This window comes from Neophocaena asiaeorientalis, unplaced genomic scaffold (assembly GCF_003031525.2).
Source record: "Neophocaena asiaeorientalis asiaeorientalis breed wild unplaced genomic scaffold, Neophocaena_asiaeorientalis_V1.1 scaffold59, whole genome shotgun sequence".
Lineage (NCBI taxonomy): Eukaryota > Metazoa > Chordata > Mammalia > Artiodactyla > Phocoenidae > Neophocaena > Neophocaena asiaeorientalis.
The window spans coordinates 15,357,191-15,374,285 of record NW_020174268.1 but is presented as its reverse complement, the minus strand read 5'-3'; the positions used below and the strand labels follow the sequence as shown (position 1 = coordinate 15,374,285).

Here is a 17,095-nt window from a genome sequence, read left to right as displayed (position 1 = left end):
CAGCTGGGTGTTAAAGTAGTCTCATTGAATTTAAAGTGTGAATGACTCATAACCCTGAACCTGCTAAGAGCCATTTACATTTTTAAAAGGATTCTTATTAAGCCAGTACTATCTAGTTGGAATTTGGAGCAATGGAGAGGTGAGAGTCTGGGCCTCTTCTGAGTTTTTTAACTTAAGAGGTTTTCTTAAACATTAAATTACTTTTTTATCCCCACAACGACTTCCTATGGCAGATGTAGCAGGAGGCATGTACATAAGGGGAATGGGAAAGGTGCAGCAGACTCTTGAATGTATAGGTCATTTATATTATGTAAAAATTTTTTGGCTTCTAGTAAGTAAGTTACATATTTTTATAGTGAATATTTTCATATTTAAATGAAAAACTTCGGGTAGATTCAGTTTGGGCGTATTATAATTTTTTTTTCTGTGAAACATTCTTTTTGATGTTTCTTACTCATTATCAAATTTTTCTATCATTTATTTTGTGCAGCTATATAGGTACGGTGTTTCTAAACATTGTGTAAAAATTAACAGCAAAAATGCAGAGTCTTTTCAGTTTCACACTCAGGATTATTTTGGTAAGGAAAGTTTATGGGCTGGAAAGGGAATACAGTTGGCTGATGGTGGATGGCTCATACCCTCCAATGATGGAATGGCTGGAAAAGAAGAATTTTATAGGTACTCTCTACAAAAAGAAATTTTGTATTATCTAACTTTTGTATGTTCCATCATCTCTCTTTTCCTCACAAGTCCCTTTTTATCTTTCCTTATCTCTCCTGAACTTAAAAATTTGGCTAGAAATCAAAAGTTTATACATTGAATCATTTTAAGTACATGTGGTTCACTTGATATTCTGTTGAAATCTTTTGAAAAGTGAATTTTGGTTTGTCTTAGGATTTAGTGAATTGGTTTTTCTTAAATTAGGACATTATAGCTTTTATAAAATAAAAACTGATAAGTTAAGTGTGAGTTGGCCTTATCGTAAACCCACACACATGTGTATACTTGTGTGGATATTCTCTTTCATTGTGTATTTCAGTAAATATAAAATATAAAAAATAAAGTTAAACAGAAATACTTAAATATCAGTAATACCAAGTGACTAGAAAACTCCAGTGCCCTAAAAAATCAACAGTTTAGGAACTATATATCCTCTTAGGATTCTAGTGTTTATACAAACATAATTTTAAATGTTTGCTATCAGGGAGGTATTACCTCATGCCAATGACAAGAGATAGGAAACCTTTCTCCTGTGCCCTTATTTTTGAGATCTCGGTATATCTTTCTAAAGTTTATAGTTTTGAGAAAAGTGTTAAAATATTTTTTCCTTAAATTTCTGTTATGTTTTTGGAGTATTTTAAAACACGAATGTTATTTACATCTTGGTACTTGTCCCACATAACAAATATCAGCTGTTGATTCTAGTTGGAAAAGTAACAGCTGTATCACTTAATTGTATTAGGTAGACTGCATAGTGTAGAGGTTGAGTGATTACTCTGTAATCAGGTGGGCATGGTTCAAACTGCGTTGTTGAGGCTCAAGCTGTGTTTTTGATCATTCAACAAATATTTATTGAGAACCTACTATGTGTCCGATACTATCTTGGGTACTAGGGATAGCAAAACAAAAAAATCTCTGCCCTAATAAATCATATATTCTAGTTTGGGACAGGGAAAGAAAATTTTAAAAGGGAATAAGTAAATGGTATAATATATTAAAAAGTGATAAATACTTTGAAGATAAAGCTGGAAAAAGGGGGTAAGAGAGAGTTAGGTGAGGAGAGGTATACAATTTTTTAAATAGAGTAAGAAGGTAATGTGTAAGGGTACTGATGCTGGTGGTTGGTAAATAGGAGGGTGGAAGTTTATGGAAGTTCTCTTTTAATTACTTCTGTTTATGTAGTGCTGAGAGTGAGAATGGGAAAGGAGGAGGAGTTGTAGATTTGAGCAGAAAGGGCTCAAGTTGTAGATTTGAGCAGATATCAAGAAGAGAACCAGGACTAGAGAAGGAAGTTCTTAGGTGATTTCTAAAAACAATCTCTTTGATAAGAAATATATAATCTAAAATATAATTATTTTCCAGTCAGGATCTCATTTTCCAGTTGAAATAATTATATTGACTAACATGTTAAGTGAAATTTTTATTAGCATATTTTGATACATGTCATTTTCTAAAATTATAATACTACATTAACTCATAACAACTTATTGAATGATCTTGTACAATTTAGTTTTTGTGCAAAGAATAGCTGGGGTTATTGAATTCAGTATCATCTTACCTGGTTTTTATTATTTCTTCTACCTTTATTTGTTCAGAGCTCTGTGTGACACCCCAGGTGTGGATCCAAAGCTTATTTCTAGAGTTTGGGTCTATAATCATTATAGATGGATTATATGGAAACTGGCAGCTATGGAATTTGCCTTTCCTAAAGAATTTGCTAATAGATGCCTAAGCCCAGAAAGGGTACTTCTTCAACTCAAATACAGGCAAGTTTAAAGCTCTATATTATGTAATCATATATTGTATGGGTCAGACTTCTGTGCTGTCTGTGACTTGCACGTCAGAGCCAGTTGTTGGTGACAGCTGCCATCCCACACTGCTGTTCAGTTGTATAGCGCAGTTCTCTTGTCACCCTCCAGCCCCCACTTAAGAGCAGTCACACATTCATACACCCTATGCTTCCCTCTTCTCCCACCCTCTCCTTAACCTCTTGGCACATGAGAAGAATATGAATTACTAATTTGATCGGCTCTTCAGGGATTGCTAGTAAAGCATTTTTGCATTTTGGGGGTTTTAATATTTAATTCATATTTTAGCAGTATAAAACTTAATATATTACCAGCTACCAAATTTTAAATTCTCTTCAGTCTCAGTATTCAATAAAGGTATTTAATTTTTATTCTCAATTATTCGGTGACTTTTTTTTACCATGAAATTCTAGACCCACAATTTCTAAAATAATTCTTTTTTTTCCTTTTAGGTATGATATGGAAATTGATAGAAGCAGAAGATCAGCTATAAAAAAGATAATGGAAAGGGATGACACAGCTGCAAAAACGCTTGTTCTCTGTGTTTCTGAAATAATTTCATTAAGCACAAATATATCTGAAACTTCTAGCAGTAAAACTAATAGTATGGATACCACAAAAGTGGCCGTTGTCGAACTTACAGATGGATGGTATGCTATTAAGGCCCAGGTGGATCCTCCCCTCTTAGCTCTCTTAAAGAACAGTAGACTAACTGTGGGTCAGAAGATCATAATTCACGGAGCAGAGCTGGTGGGCTCTCCTGATGCCTGTACGCCTCTTGAAGCCCCAGAATCTCTTATGTTAAAGGTAAATTAAATTAATGTACACTCGGTAAAAATCAGTCACTGATTCAGTTAAATTCTAGAGAGAGTTTACATTTAAATTTTAAAATTTACTTATGCCTATTAAGGATGCTTCGTTTCTTGAAAATGTACTGATACTGTTATTAGTTTAAGTGGCATATTTCTCAGATAGTTAAATATTTGTGTTTTTGGAAAGCCAGAGATATTTACTGAGCTGAAATAATGCAGTTGCAGTTAAAGAGCAGGAGTAAATTTGCACCGGATGTTTGATTTTGGTACCTATAGCCCTCATGTTGTTCTCATAGTATTGCTCTGCTTCCACCGTGATTACTTGGCCAAATCCCTGTTCCAGTATGATTAGAACATTAGATTTCAGTGATTCTTGTATATAGAATACTAAAGTACACCTTTCATCTCTATGTAGATTTAAACCTAGATAACAGGACTTTGTTATGTTGAATAGTCTGTAATATTGCTATCAGAAATGACTGCTAATGTTGCACATTCAGATTCACTTTTGAGGTAACCTTGTAAAGAATTTACTTCTGTTGTATTCTGGATCACTGTAATTCAGGAAAGCATTTTAATAAATCAATCATTTTTAAGTTAAAGAGATAATTTGTCATTAACTTGGGTTGCTTTTAGTCAAGCTGAAACAGGCTTTTGTTTTATGTTGCTTAGAATATCAAAGTTGCACTGGCTTTCAGTTTTTGTTTTGTTTTTATCAAATAAATATATGTGCATAATTTCAAAACTCAAGTAAATAACCACATACACAAAAGCAGTCACTGATGCAACCCTGCCTAACCCCCCTTCATGCTCCCCAAAGGCAAGCACTTCCAATCCCTTTGGCTGTTTCTTTTGCTTATACTGTTAGGTCTTCTTTTCACCTTCAGTTTAGACATTAACTGTTAGCTTCCTGCTATGAAAGATGAGGAGTGAAGTCAGTATTCAATGTTTATGTTATAATGACTATGAAAAATATTTTTTGCAACTCAGCATACAGTATACCATGATTACATTTCCTTTCTTTACAACTTACTGCTTTCCCTGGAGTTATTAACTGTCTTGTCTTTTTTGTCTTTCTTAATTTTCTTTATCCTTATTACCAACTCATTCCCACACAGGAGCCATATAAAAATTGTCTCACTATGTTAAAATACCTTTATCAGTTCCATTTCTTTTTCTTGGAGATTCCTTGGATCTCTCCATGTTCCTGCTCAGTTCTGAACTGGTTATCTTCTATGTATGCTGCACAGTTATTCTTGAAATTATTTTCACCTCTTTCTGAGTTAGAAAGCCCTATACTCTGAATTCCATACCTTTCTAGATGTATTCCCTAGCTTTAAGGGCACACAACCGCCAGAGGCTTCTTGAGAAAGGAAACATGCAGGTTTTTTTTTTATCTTATTACAAGATTGGCTGAATATAGAATTTGAGGTTGAAATACTATAATTCTTTCAGAATTTTGAAGACATTTCCTCTATTACCTTCTTGCTTCTGGTATAGTTTCTGTTAAGTTCAGTGCTGGTCTTATTCCCAGTCCTTTACTATGTGATCTGTTCCTAAGACGTTTTTAAGATTGTCTCCATCACTCTGAAATTTCACAATGAGGTGATTTGGTGTCAGCTGTAAAAGCAGGAAAATTATTATAAAATCTGAAATAGAATTGAATACAGGTATATATTTAACTTATAAATCAATTTATTAATTTGTCTAGATTTCTGCTAACAGTACTCGGCCTGCTTGCTGGTATGCCAAACTCGGATTCTTTTCCAATCCTAGACCTTTTCCTCTTCCCTTGTCATCACTTTTCAGCGATGGAGGAAATGTTGGTTGTGTTGACATAATTATTCAAAGAGCATACCCTATACAGGTATGATGTATTCTTGAAACTTACTCTGTATTTCTTTCTTTAGAGACAATTAATTTGAATGACTGCTCCCTACCCTGTATTTCTGTTTGACACATTATTACAGTGGATGGAGAAGACATCATCTGGATTATACATATTTCGCAATGAAAGAGAAGAAGAAAAGGAAGCAACAAAATATGCAGAAGCCCAACAAAAGAAACTGGAAGCCCTGTTCACTAAAATTCAAGCAGAATTTGAAGAGCCTGAAGGTAAAATGAGTTGTATTTACAAGATCTTTTTTTCAGATTTTTAGAGGCTTCTAACTGGGTGAATTGTCTTTATTTTGAGTAATAGATTTTTTTTTCTAATTCTGAATTTGAATTTTTTCTGATTTGAAAAAAAAAATATTACATACATAGGTAAACAGATAAGCATTGAATTGGCCCCCAAATATCACATCCTTATTCAACATAGTGAGCTTTTAGATCCTCACAAATTGTCTTAGGCAATTAAACATTACATACCTACAGCACTTTTCAGAAGTCTTAATTAAACTGGCCCATAAGCTTTACTAAAGTAAATACTAAAGTATTTGTAGCATTGATTTTTGGTATTAGAGGAAAAAAAGCCACAAGGGAAAGAACTATCAACTTATTCTCCCCAAGCTGTTTGTCATTCTCTTTCCTCTGTGTCCTTATATACTTTATAGAACTTACATTTTTGCTGTTGTTCTGCACCGGCAGGCAGACTCTCAACCACTGCGCCACCAGGGAAGCCCCGATCTTTATGTTTTTATACCTGGAACTAGAGCTTATTTTCTCTGTGGCATCAATTTGAATAATAAAAATCATAGTGTTTTATGCTTAAAGGACATGAAATTTTACTTTTTTTATCTACCTTTTTTTATTGCAGAAAATTTTATGTTCTGCATTTCTTCATGATTTTATTTTTTTTTGAATTTTATTTTATTTTTTATACAGCAGGTCCTTATTAGTCATCAGTTTTATACACATCAGTGTATATATGTCAATCCCAATCTCCTGATTCATCACACCACCACCACCACCCCCTGTTGCTTTCCCCCCTTGGTGTCCATACATTTGTTGTCTACATCCGTGTCTCAATTTCTACCCTGCAAACCGGTTCATCTGTACCATTTTTCTAGGTTCCACATATATGCGTTAATATACGATATTTGTTTCTCTCTTTCTGACTTGCTTCACTCTGTATGACAGTCTCTAGACCCATCCACGTCTCTACAAATGACCCAATTTCATTCCTTTTTATGGCTGAGTAATATTCCATTGTATATATGTGCCACATCTTCTTTATCCATTCATTTGTCGATGGGCATTTAGGTTGCTTCCATGACCTGGCTATTGTAAATAGTGCTGCAGTGAACATTGGGGTACATGACTCTTTTTGATTATGGTTTTCTAAGGTTATATGCCCAGTAGTGGGATTGCTGGGTTGCATGGTAGTTCTATTTTTAGTTTTTTAAGAAACCTCCATACTGTTCTCCATAGTGGCTATATGAGTTTACATTCCCACCAACAGTGCTAGAGGGTTCCCTTTTCTCCACACCCTCTCCAGCATTTGTTGCTTGTAGATTTTCTGATGATGCCCATTCTAGCTGGTGTGAGGTGGTTCCTCATTGTAGTTTTGATTTGCATTTCTCTAGTAATTAGTGATGTTGAGCAGCTTTTCATGTGCTTCTTGGCCATCTGTATGTCTTCTTTGGAGAAATGTCTATTTAGGTCTTCTGCCCATTTTTGGATTGGGTTGCTTGTTTCTTTAATATTGAGCTGCATGAGCTGTTTATATATTTTGGAGATTAATCCTTTGTTGATTTGTTTGCAAATATTTTCTCCCATTCTGAGGGTTGTCTTTTCGTCTTGATTGTAGTTTCCTTTGCTTTGCAAAAGCTTTTAAGTTTCATTAGGTCCCATTTGTTTATTTTTGTTTTTATTTCCATTACTCTAGGAGGTGGATCTCATGATTTTCTTCATTGTTTAACTTCATGTTCTAAATACATTTGCAGGAAAATGGGACTCAATATTTGATTTGCTTAAAATTATCACTAGCTCACAATTAAGTGAATCATGAAATAATTTACTTACATGAAATCACTTTCCTGTAAATCATGTAAATTTCATGTAAATCATGAAATTTACAAATTGCTCTAATGACGTAAACTCTTTGTAGGAGAACTTATTAAACTAGTTTCAAATTTTCCTGGAGAACTTTTAGCAGATAAGTGGTTTATTTTTAACCTTCCTTCTTTGGGTGTTTTTTTTTGTTGAGTTCTCTAGTTTTCAGAGTTCTTAAATTTATAGTTCAGCTAATTAGTGTTGCTTTTTTCCTAGAAAATATAACAGAACGATGTATACCATCACGTGCACTAACAAGACAGCAAGTCCATGCTCTGCAAGATGGTGCAGAACTTTACGAAGCTGTGAAGGATTCACCAGATCCAAGTTACCTTGAGGTGAGAGAGTAAGCTGGCTTACAGTGAGGCTAATCTTCATCCTTCAAGGTGGAAAGCTATAGTCACTCATCTGGCAATTACAGGAAGCACTGTGTTGAAATGCTGTGTTTCTCCAAGGGATGTGTACCTCAGTGATGGGGTCCTCGGTGATGTACCAAACCAGGGTGCTACATTTCTACTTCTGTACCAAATAGAGGATGAGAGGGTTAAATAATTTATATATTAAATATGGTTTAAAATGCAGGCAAAACTTGCTTATTTTTAAGATAAAACAAGTACCTTCAGAGCACTGTCTCAGTTTCCAGGTTCTCAGCTCTTTCTCAGATCCTATGTAGAGTTTATTTCATAATCCTCTACCTTAAGGATACTTAGGTGGAAAACTTTCAGAAGAACAAAAGTGTGTTACAAATAGCATAGGCTTTAGATCATGGCTCAACCATTGATTAGCTAACCAAACTGGATATAAAAGAGCTATAAAATGGGCACAAAAGATGTTGTTTTAGGATCAAATTGGATAATGTATGTAAAGTGTACTGTTAACAAAGTTCTGTGTAAATGTTATTATTAGAATATCATTTCGTACATTAAGGTAGGCTACTTCCTAAATTTTTAGACACCTGGGTATCTAATTAATGCAAATTCTAGGATTAGTTTGCAAAATAGGGAGGAGAGGGGAAATTTTAGGAAAACAGTTTATTGATTAATCTCATTTATTTGATGACAATAAATGTTGTATATAACCTTAACTTTCTTAAATAATGGGACCTCAAAATAAAGAATACTCTGCTCGGAGAGTGAGCAGTGCTATTCTGAACAGAATTCCCTTATATTCCCAAATGTTACAACTCAGATTCTCCCTGTGGGAAGTGAGTCTGATTTTCAAGCCTGTGAGTATACTTGCTACAAGTCTGTAAGGCTTTATTATGCTTTCCTGAGAAATTATTTGCCTCTGTCTCTTTATGTTTGTTGAAGCTTATGAAGATAGTTTTAATTTCATCCATAAAATTTAACAAAATGTTATTCTGGTTTCCTTTTATAAAATTTACTTATAAGGAGAAAGGGGGCAGAATGAGAGTTCGAGGACTAAGTTCTATACCTGGCTCTGCCCCTGTGTAGCTGGACAGGTGATTTCTCTCTCGGACCTCCTCTCTGCCATCTGCCAGGGGAAAGCCTGAGAGTAGCTTATCTCTAAGGTTCTAAGTTTATGTGATTCTATGAGAGTCACTGAAAGGTATCATTATCATTCTCAGAGGGAAAAATTGCCATCAATTTCTAAAATACCCTGTTAAGAGGACTTGTTTTCAGTGACAGTGCTTACTATTGTGGGACTTCTGAAATCACATATTGTTTTTTTAATTCATGTTTAACCTAAACACTGCTTATTTAGGAAGACCTTTGTAGGGCACAGGGATTTCATAATCTCCCTTCTCAGTATAGATTAGGGTATTAACATGGGTAAGTCAGCAGCAGTCTAGTAGGTTATATGTCAGGATTTCTATTTATTTTATTTTTGGTTGATTTTTTTGTTGTTGTTAATACTGGGTGAGGTTCCCAGGACGTTCAAACACCAGTTTGCTAAATGATTGGGAGAGAAATGTAGAGGCAGAGATAAGTGCTTGTAGTACATATTTGTTTTAAATTGTATCTACTGTTCCAGGGTTAATGAAATTATACTATAGGGGGATAAGAATGAGTCCCCTTGAGTCAACCCCTGCCTATATGCCTCTGTAAATTATTTATTCTGTCTGTACCTCAGTTTCATCATCTACCACATGGAAACAGGAATCGTACCTACCTCATAGGATTATTGTAATGATTAAATGAATTAATACATTACCCACACATAGATCTGTTTCTCAAATATAATAGGCATTCAGATGTTAACCATTTATAATGTCAGTGTTGATGATTATGATTATTAGAGTATATTTATAAGTAAGGGTTGTTTTGGCCCTAGGTAAATTTTTCTTATTTATTTATTCGTTCATTCATTCATTTATGGCTGCGTTGGGTTTTCTTTGCGGTGTGTGGGCTTCTTATTGCGGAGCGCGGGCTCTAGGCCTGAGGGCTTCAGTAGTTGTGGCCCACGGGCTCAGGAGTTGTGGCACACAGGCTCAGTAGTTGTGGCTCATGGGTTCTAGAGCACAGGCTCAGTAGTTGTGGTGCACAGGCTTAGCTGCTCTGTGGCATGTGGGATCTTCCCGGACCAGGGCTCGAACCCACGTCCCCTGCCTTGGCAGGCTAATTCTTAACCACTGCGCCACCAGGGAAGCCCTGCCCTAGGTAAACTTGTCACAAAGATTAGTAAACTGTTTAAGTCACTTGAAAATATTTGTTATGTGATAAGCTGAGTACATTAATCTCAATTTTTATATTGTCACATCCTTAGAGTGAACTAAATTCTGTTGTATTTTGATCCCATTTAAAGAGATTCATTTACAATAGATGAGGTGGTTTGTTTCTATTTTGTTTGCTTTTTATTCCAAAATCATCTGCCTCAATGTACTCAATGGACACAGGGTTATTTTAGTGAAGAGCAGTTAAGAGCCTTGAATAATCACAGACAGACGTTAAATGATAAGAAGCAAGCCCAGATCCATGTGGAACTCAGGAAGGCTATGGAGTCTGCTGAGCAAGGGGAACAGATTTTACCAAGAGACGTTACACCTGTGTGGAAGCTGCGTATCACGAGCTGTAAGAGAAAGGAAAAAGATTCAGGTCAGTATGTAAAGTTTTTGTTTTTATCAATTTTAAGTTTAAAAAATTATTATTAATAAAATTATTTCAAATGGTAGATAAAATGTTAAGAGGAGCAAAAATGGGCTACCAGTACCCACAAAAGAAAATATAACCCTTAGACCTTTATTGTCCTCAGTATTTATTTTTAAACAAGACTCTCAATGATTATCATTTCTTATATTGTGTCTTTTTCCTCTTTCTCTAGTTGTGTTGAGTATCTGGCGTCCATCATCAGATTTATATTCTCTCTTAACAGAGGGAAAGAGATACAGAATCTATCATCTTGCAGCATCAAAATCTAAAAGTAAATCCAAAAGAGCTAACATACAGTTAACAGCAACAAAAAAAACGCAGTATCAACAACTACCGGTATAAACTTTTCATCATGATTTTTCAATTTTGATAGATGTGTATTTGTTTATTGAATCTACATATACTGATTTTTTTTTTTTCTTGTAGGCTTCAGATGAAATTCTATTACAAGTTTATCAGCCAAGGGAGCTGCTTCACTTCAACAAATTATTGGATCCAGACTTCCAGCCACCTTGTTCTGAGGTGGACCTAATAGGATTTGTAGTTTCTGTTGTGAAAAAAATAGGTAATACTCAGTGTATTTAATGGTAGCTTTTTATTGATGCTTTTGAAAAACATTATATTTTAAAATTTGTCTTCCTTGTGATTCATTGGAGCTACTAATAGGTAAGTTTGGTAACTAGTGATTTGAAAGTAAGCTTTTTTAACCTCGATTCTTAATGAAAAGCAATTCTACAATATTACAAGGAAACAACTTACATCCCATTCTGTGCTACTTAATTTTAAAGAAATTGCTAGAAAATGTTTTGCATATTAGTCATTACTAGACAAATAATTATAATCTTCTGCAGTTCACTGAGCTATCAAGCCTTCACCTCCTACTTCAGTCTTTACCACTTTCCAACATCTTAGCCAAATTCATTTATATTTTATTCCTTCAGTATGACATTGCTCGTTCCTCCTTCCATACCTTGTTCCATAGATTTTATCTGAAAGCAAGTATAAAGGCCCAACTATGTCTCATCTTAAGCACAAAAGCCTTCCATTTATTGATTATTTTGTGCCAGGCCCCCATAGCACTTGGTTTCACCCCTCTCACCTCCCAGAACGCTGTCCCTCATCCCCCGTCAGCTGTGTTGACACCTTCCTTGCTATTCTTTTTTTTTTTTTTTTAATTTATTTATTTTAGGGCTGTGTTGGGTTTTCATTGCTCTGCACGGGCTTTCTCTAGTTGTGGTGAGTGGGGGCCACTCTTCGTTGCGGTGCGCGGGCTTCTTATTGCAGTGGCTTCTCTTGCAGAGCACGGGCTCCAGGCACGCTGGCTTCAGTAGTTGTGGCTCACGGGCTCTAGAGCGCAGGCTCAGTAGTTGTGGCGCACGGGCTTAGCTGCTCCACGGCATGTGGGATCTTCCCAGACCAGGGCTCAAACCTGTGTCCCCTGCATTGGCATAGGGATTCTTAACCACTCACTTCCTTGCTATTCTTGAGCCCACTTTCATCACAGAGCCTTTACACTCACTGCTGCCTCTCCCAGAAACCCTTTTCCCCAGGCGGCCACATAGCTGGCCCCCTTGGCTCCTTAAAGTCTCTGGTCAAATGCAACCTCGTAAGAAGCCTTTCCCTGAGCACCCTTTGTAAAAGAGCTGTACTTTCTCTGCTCCCAGCCTAGCACTTTTACCCCTTTACTCTGCTTTATTTTTCTCCATAGCACCCACCAGCACTAAGAATACATATTTATGGGGTTTTTTGTCTCCCTCTTCTGGAATGTTAGCTCTCTAAGGGCAGACACTTTGCTACTGCTGTATCCTCAGCTCTTAAAACAGTGCCTGGTTCAGGGTAGGGTCTCAGGTCAGTGGATTTCTTGTTTATCAACTGCCCTGTCACAGCTTCTCCCTTCCTCAGTTCTTTGGCTAAGGTTTATTGTCAATGTTTTCTTCATGAAGGTTTCAAATGTGCCATATTCCATGAGTTCCTTGTATGTTTGAAATCTGAACCTGTTGCTCTAATTCTGAGACTGTATTTTGGCAGGCAAAATAATATGGGTTCTTGCTTCTTTCTTCCCTCAGAACTTTGTAGAAATTGCTCTTTTGACACTGAACAGTCTGGGACTGGCCTAATTTTTCCCCCATTTAGGTGATTGTCTTTTTATGTCTAGATGTCTGAAGAATAAGTTTTTAAGTCCAAAAGTTTAAGCTATGTCTTAGTATAAGCAGTCTGTATACAGTTCTCCTGGAACACAGATGCCCTTTTAATCTGCAGATTCAGTGCTTTCTTTGTATCAGAGAAATTCTGTAACATCTTTGAATAAATCTGCTATTTCATTTTTGGGATTTCTACTTCAAGGACAGCAGTTAGTCTTACGTTGGATTATGCTTCATTCACCATGATTATATCCAGCCTTTATATCAGTAATTTTATTCTCTGCAATATATTGGTATGTTTTATTCCTTGCTATTTGTAGTGCATGCATTTGTCCCGTTATGATAGTATACTGGTGTCCTCAGTTTATTTCTCTGGTCCTGCAGTCTCCTTTTTATCTTGCCGGGCTATTTTTCATCCCATATCCATATGCAAGCTTTTATTTTATTGAGTATCTGTTCCTATTAAGTTCAACAGCATGAATCTGTTTTGAGGACTTCAGAAATTTTCTTGTTCTTCTAGTTTTCTTTACTTTATGGGATGTGCTCTTTGTTTTTTGCTATGCTCTTTTCCTCTTTTTATTTAACGTGTTTTTGTTTAGTTGTGTTTTAGTGCTTTGTGGGGTGTTCTTTGACTGTAGTATGTTAATATGCTGCATGGTTTTTGTAGCATTTTATTTCATCTTGGTCATACTTGGGTGACTCCACTCATTATATTATTGTTATAGAGGATGTGTAACTTTTATTCACTTCATCGGTATTGAGTGCCTTTTATGTGCCAGGCACTTTTCTAAATGCTAAGTATATAGCAATGAACAAAACAGACAAGTATCCCTGCCCTCATGGAGCTTACATTATGGTCGAGGAGGGAGATCACAAACAAAATAAATAGCACATATAGTTTTCTTAGTATGGCTAAGGAAAAAAAACTAAGTCGGGAGTGACAGGTAGGATCGGGGGAAGGGGAAAGGAATGTAGCTTTAGATAGGGAAGTGAGGAAAGACCTTACTGCAAAGTTGATATGTGAATGAGAATTGAAGGACTAGAGGAGAGAGGCATGTGGACCTCTGGGGGAGGAACATTCCAGGCAGGAGGAATGGCAATTACAAAGGTCATGTTACAGGAGGATCCTCCCTGGTTCCTTTAAGTATTAGTAGAGGCCAGGGAGTGAGCAGTAACAGCTGGGAGGAGGGAGTGAAGGACCAGGTAATGGCGTGGTCCTTGCATGTACTCTTAACTTTTTCTCTGAAGGTTTCAAGTAGAGGCGTTGACACCACCTGATAAGGTTTTCACAGGATCACTCAGGCTGCTATACTGAGAATAGACTGTAGGGGGCATGAGACTCCAAACAGGAAAGTCAGCTGGAGGCTATTGTAGAAATTTAGGCAATTGAGAATAGTTTGGGGCAAACAAAAGCAATGGGAATGTCCAGAAATTGTCAGACTGTGGTTGTATTTTGAAGGTAGAGGGACAGTGTGGATGAAGAGAGGAATCAAGGAGTGAGGGCTGAGGTTTTGGTCTGAGCAGCTGGACAAATGGAGTTGCCATTTCCTGAGGGCTGACCACAAGAAAAACAGGTGTGCAGGGAAGGTCAGGAGCTCAGCTTTGGACAGTTAAGTTTTAGTTGCTTAATCTACTTAGAGATTTCTACTTGACAGCTGGATATAGTTCTAAGGGAATGGACTGGGCTGAAGATGTAAGTTGGGAAGTCATAAACATACAGGTGATGATTAAAGTCATGAGACTGGATGAGGTCGCTGGGTGTGGGAGTAGATAGAGAAGAGAGCCGAGGCCTGACTCAGGCCCGTCAGAAGGTATCTGATAGCACAGAGAGTGAGGTGAGGCTAAGAAGGGAGGGGTCGGAGGTGGTGTCCAAAGAGGCAATGTGCAAAGCTCTCTGGAGACTGAGTCCAGGGAGTGCAGGATGAACTAGGAGCCTGGGCTTCTTGTGGAGACAGACATGCGATTAGTTCTCATGGTCCCACAGCAGACTGTGGTGTTGAGATGAGGTGCATGGAGAAACTTGCCAGCATCCCACTGCAGTTCTTGACTTTTTCTCTGCTGTACTCAAGACCAATTTTGCCCCTTAGTTACTGTATGAGGGCTGCGTATTTCAGTTCCTATCCGCTATATATTCCATATCCCTGGAAGATATTAACTCTGTTCTAGATCATTTTCCCTAGCTCAGTGAGTAACCTCACCTATTACTTTGCTGAACCATAAACTGGGTGGCTTAAACAACATACTGTCTCACAGTTCTGAAGGCTTGAAGTCCAAGACGTTGGCAGGTTTGGTTCATTCTGAAGGCTGTGAGAATCTGTCCAATGCCTCACTCATAGCTTCTGATGGTTTGCTGGCAATCTTTGGCCTTCCGTGGCTTGTAGATGCATCACCCCAGTCTCTGCCTTCATCTTCACATGGCACTCTCCCTGTGTGCGTGTCTGTGTCCAAATTTCCCCTTTCTATAAGGACATTGGATTAGGATGTACTGAAATGACCTCAACTTGATTTTTGTCAGCAAATAATGTCACATTCACAGGTTAGGACTTCAACATCTTTTACAGGACAAAATTCAACCCATAACACAACTGTTATCCTGTCAGTCAACCTTGATCACCTGTTTTACACCATAGCCATTTTCATTATTTCTGATCAGAAGAGGAAAAAGTAAGGATACCCATTCTATTTGCTTTTCTTCAGATTTAAGGATAACAGAATTCTTAAAATGTGTGTCATTTCACCAATATGGGGAAGGAGACTAGAAGCTGAGCCCTCCTGTGCTTGGTTCTGTCCACAATCTTGTTTATTTCCTTCATCACCAACTTTTAAATTTTTTATCAGGACATTCCTTATTTGTATGTGTTTGGTGGACATTTCTTCCTTTTTTTAATTTATTTTGACATCAAGTATGAGAGAAAGAAATTTCTATCAGAAAGTTTCAAAGCGCCACCTTAAGCCTGAAATACCAGTTCTCCAATACCTAAATCTAATCATGATGTTTCCTAGCTTAAAATCTTTGGTGGCTCCCTGGCCCTTAGAAAATGAAACCAAAACTCCTTCAGATGCCTGAAAAAACATTCAACCTCCTGCCTTGAACCACCACCCCACATACCTCAGTTAAACTGTACAGTTTCACATTCTTGATCCACTAAAGCATTTAACATTCCTACCTCTAAAAATTCATTCACTTTGCTTAGAATAGCCTTTTCCTTCCCATCTTGATGAATTTCCCCTATTCATTATTCAGCTTACATGCTGCCTGCTTCCCCATGGCCTCTGTAACAGAATGTGTTGTCATATTGCATTGAAATTTTAGCACCATAAGCAACAGGTTGTTTTGGAAATCCTGAGCTTTCTCTAAATTTAGTTATTTTGATTTGTTTTTACCATTAGCATACCAAAATTAATGGCCATATTTAGAGATTCCTTGTATTTTTAAATTTATCTAACACATACATAAATGAAGTTCGATTTTTTGTTTTCTACTTTTTGGATTTTGTTTTTTCCATTTTAGGTCTTGCTCCTTTGGTCTATTTATCAGATGAATGCCATAATTTATTGGCAATAAAGTTTTGGATAGATCTTAATGAAGACATTATTAAACCTCACATGTTAATTGCTGCAAGCAACCTCCAGTGGCTACCAGAGTCCAAATCAGGAATTCCTACTTTATTTGCTGGAGATTTTTCCATGTTTTCTGCCAGTCCAAAGGAGGGCCATTTTCGAGAAACGTTCCACAAAATGAAAAATACTATTGAGGTAAAATTAGCTTTGAGCATTGTCATGCATGTTGGCATTTTCCTATTTCAAGTCAAATGTCAAGGAAGTGGCAGCTTTTATGAAAATTGGATTGTTGATGTATAATGTTGAGTTTTCATCAAAAGTCAATTGTTCATGAACCTGAGGAGATATTGAGTGACAGCTAGCTATCAGGGAGAAAAGAGTGATTTGAAAAGAACTGAATTAGGAAAAGTTGTGAGAAGGATGTTCAGAGATATATAGACCGTGTAGGCAAACTGGAAATTGGTAACAAGAATTACATGAGTTACCCATGATTTACAGCAGTTGGCAGTGTAATTAATTAATAATATTTAGAATCCAAATTTACATTTTAGGGACCTCCCTGACAGTCCAGTGGTTAAGACTCCATGCTTCCACTGCAGGAGGTGCAGGTTCAATCCCTGGTCGGGGAACTTAAGGTCCTGCATGCCATGCGGCACGGCCAGAAAAGAAATTTTGTTTAATTTACATTTTAAACTCTGTATCTAATATTTTATACAGTCTATACCTGTTTTTGATTTGAAATAATACCAAATAGGAGAACAAAGTTTACTGAGTGCTTACTGTATGTCTGGCCTCATTCTAAGCCTGTCTCATTTAATTCTCCCACCAACACTATGAAGTAGGGCAGTGGTTCCCAACGTTTTTGGCACCAAGGACTGGTTTCGTGGAAGATAATGTTTCCACGGACGAGGGCGGGGGAGGAGGGGGCGGGGTGGCCCTGGGTGGGT

General features: G+C 37.0%; 2 protein-coding genes across 3 annotated transcripts in view; one reads left to right on the top strand and one right to left on the bottom strand.

Moving 5' to 3' along the window:
- Positions 1-17,095, top strand: part of BRCA2 (BRCA2 DNA repair associated) — a 56,976-nt gene that overhangs the window by 34,008 nt on the left and 5,873 nt on the right. Inside the window, exons 16-25 of the mRNA XM_024755360.1 lie at positions 491-678; positions 2,316-2,486; positions 2,981-3,335; positions 5,052-5,207; positions 5,311-5,455; positions 7,553-7,674; positions 10,194-10,392; positions 10,619-10,782; positions 10,873-11,011; positions 16,099-16,343. Coding sequence (XP_024611128.1) covers positions 491-678; positions 2,316-2,486; positions 2,981-3,335; positions 5,052-5,207; positions 5,311-5,455; positions 7,553-7,674; positions 10,194-10,392; positions 10,619-10,782; positions 10,873-11,011; positions 16,099-16,343 — 1,884 coding nt within the window. The remainder of the gene's footprint in view (positions 1-490; positions 679-2,315; positions 2,487-2,980; positions 3,336-5,051; positions 5,208-5,310; positions 5,456-7,552; positions 7,675-10,193; positions 10,393-10,618; positions 10,783-10,872; positions 11,012-16,098; positions 16,344-17,095) is intronic.
- N4BP2L1 (NEDD4 binding protein 2 like 1) overlaps positions 10,238-17,095 on the bottom strand; it is a 35,797-nt gene continuing 28,939 nt past the window's right edge. For both annotated transcript variants that reach the window (XM_024755364.1, XM_024755367.1), the window contains one exon: positions 10,238-10,366. In XM_024755364.1, the coding sequence (XP_024611132.1) occupies positions 10,360-10,366 (7 nt within the window). In that variant the 3' untranslated portion in view covers positions 10,238-10,359. The remainder of the gene's footprint in view (positions 10,367-17,095) is intronic.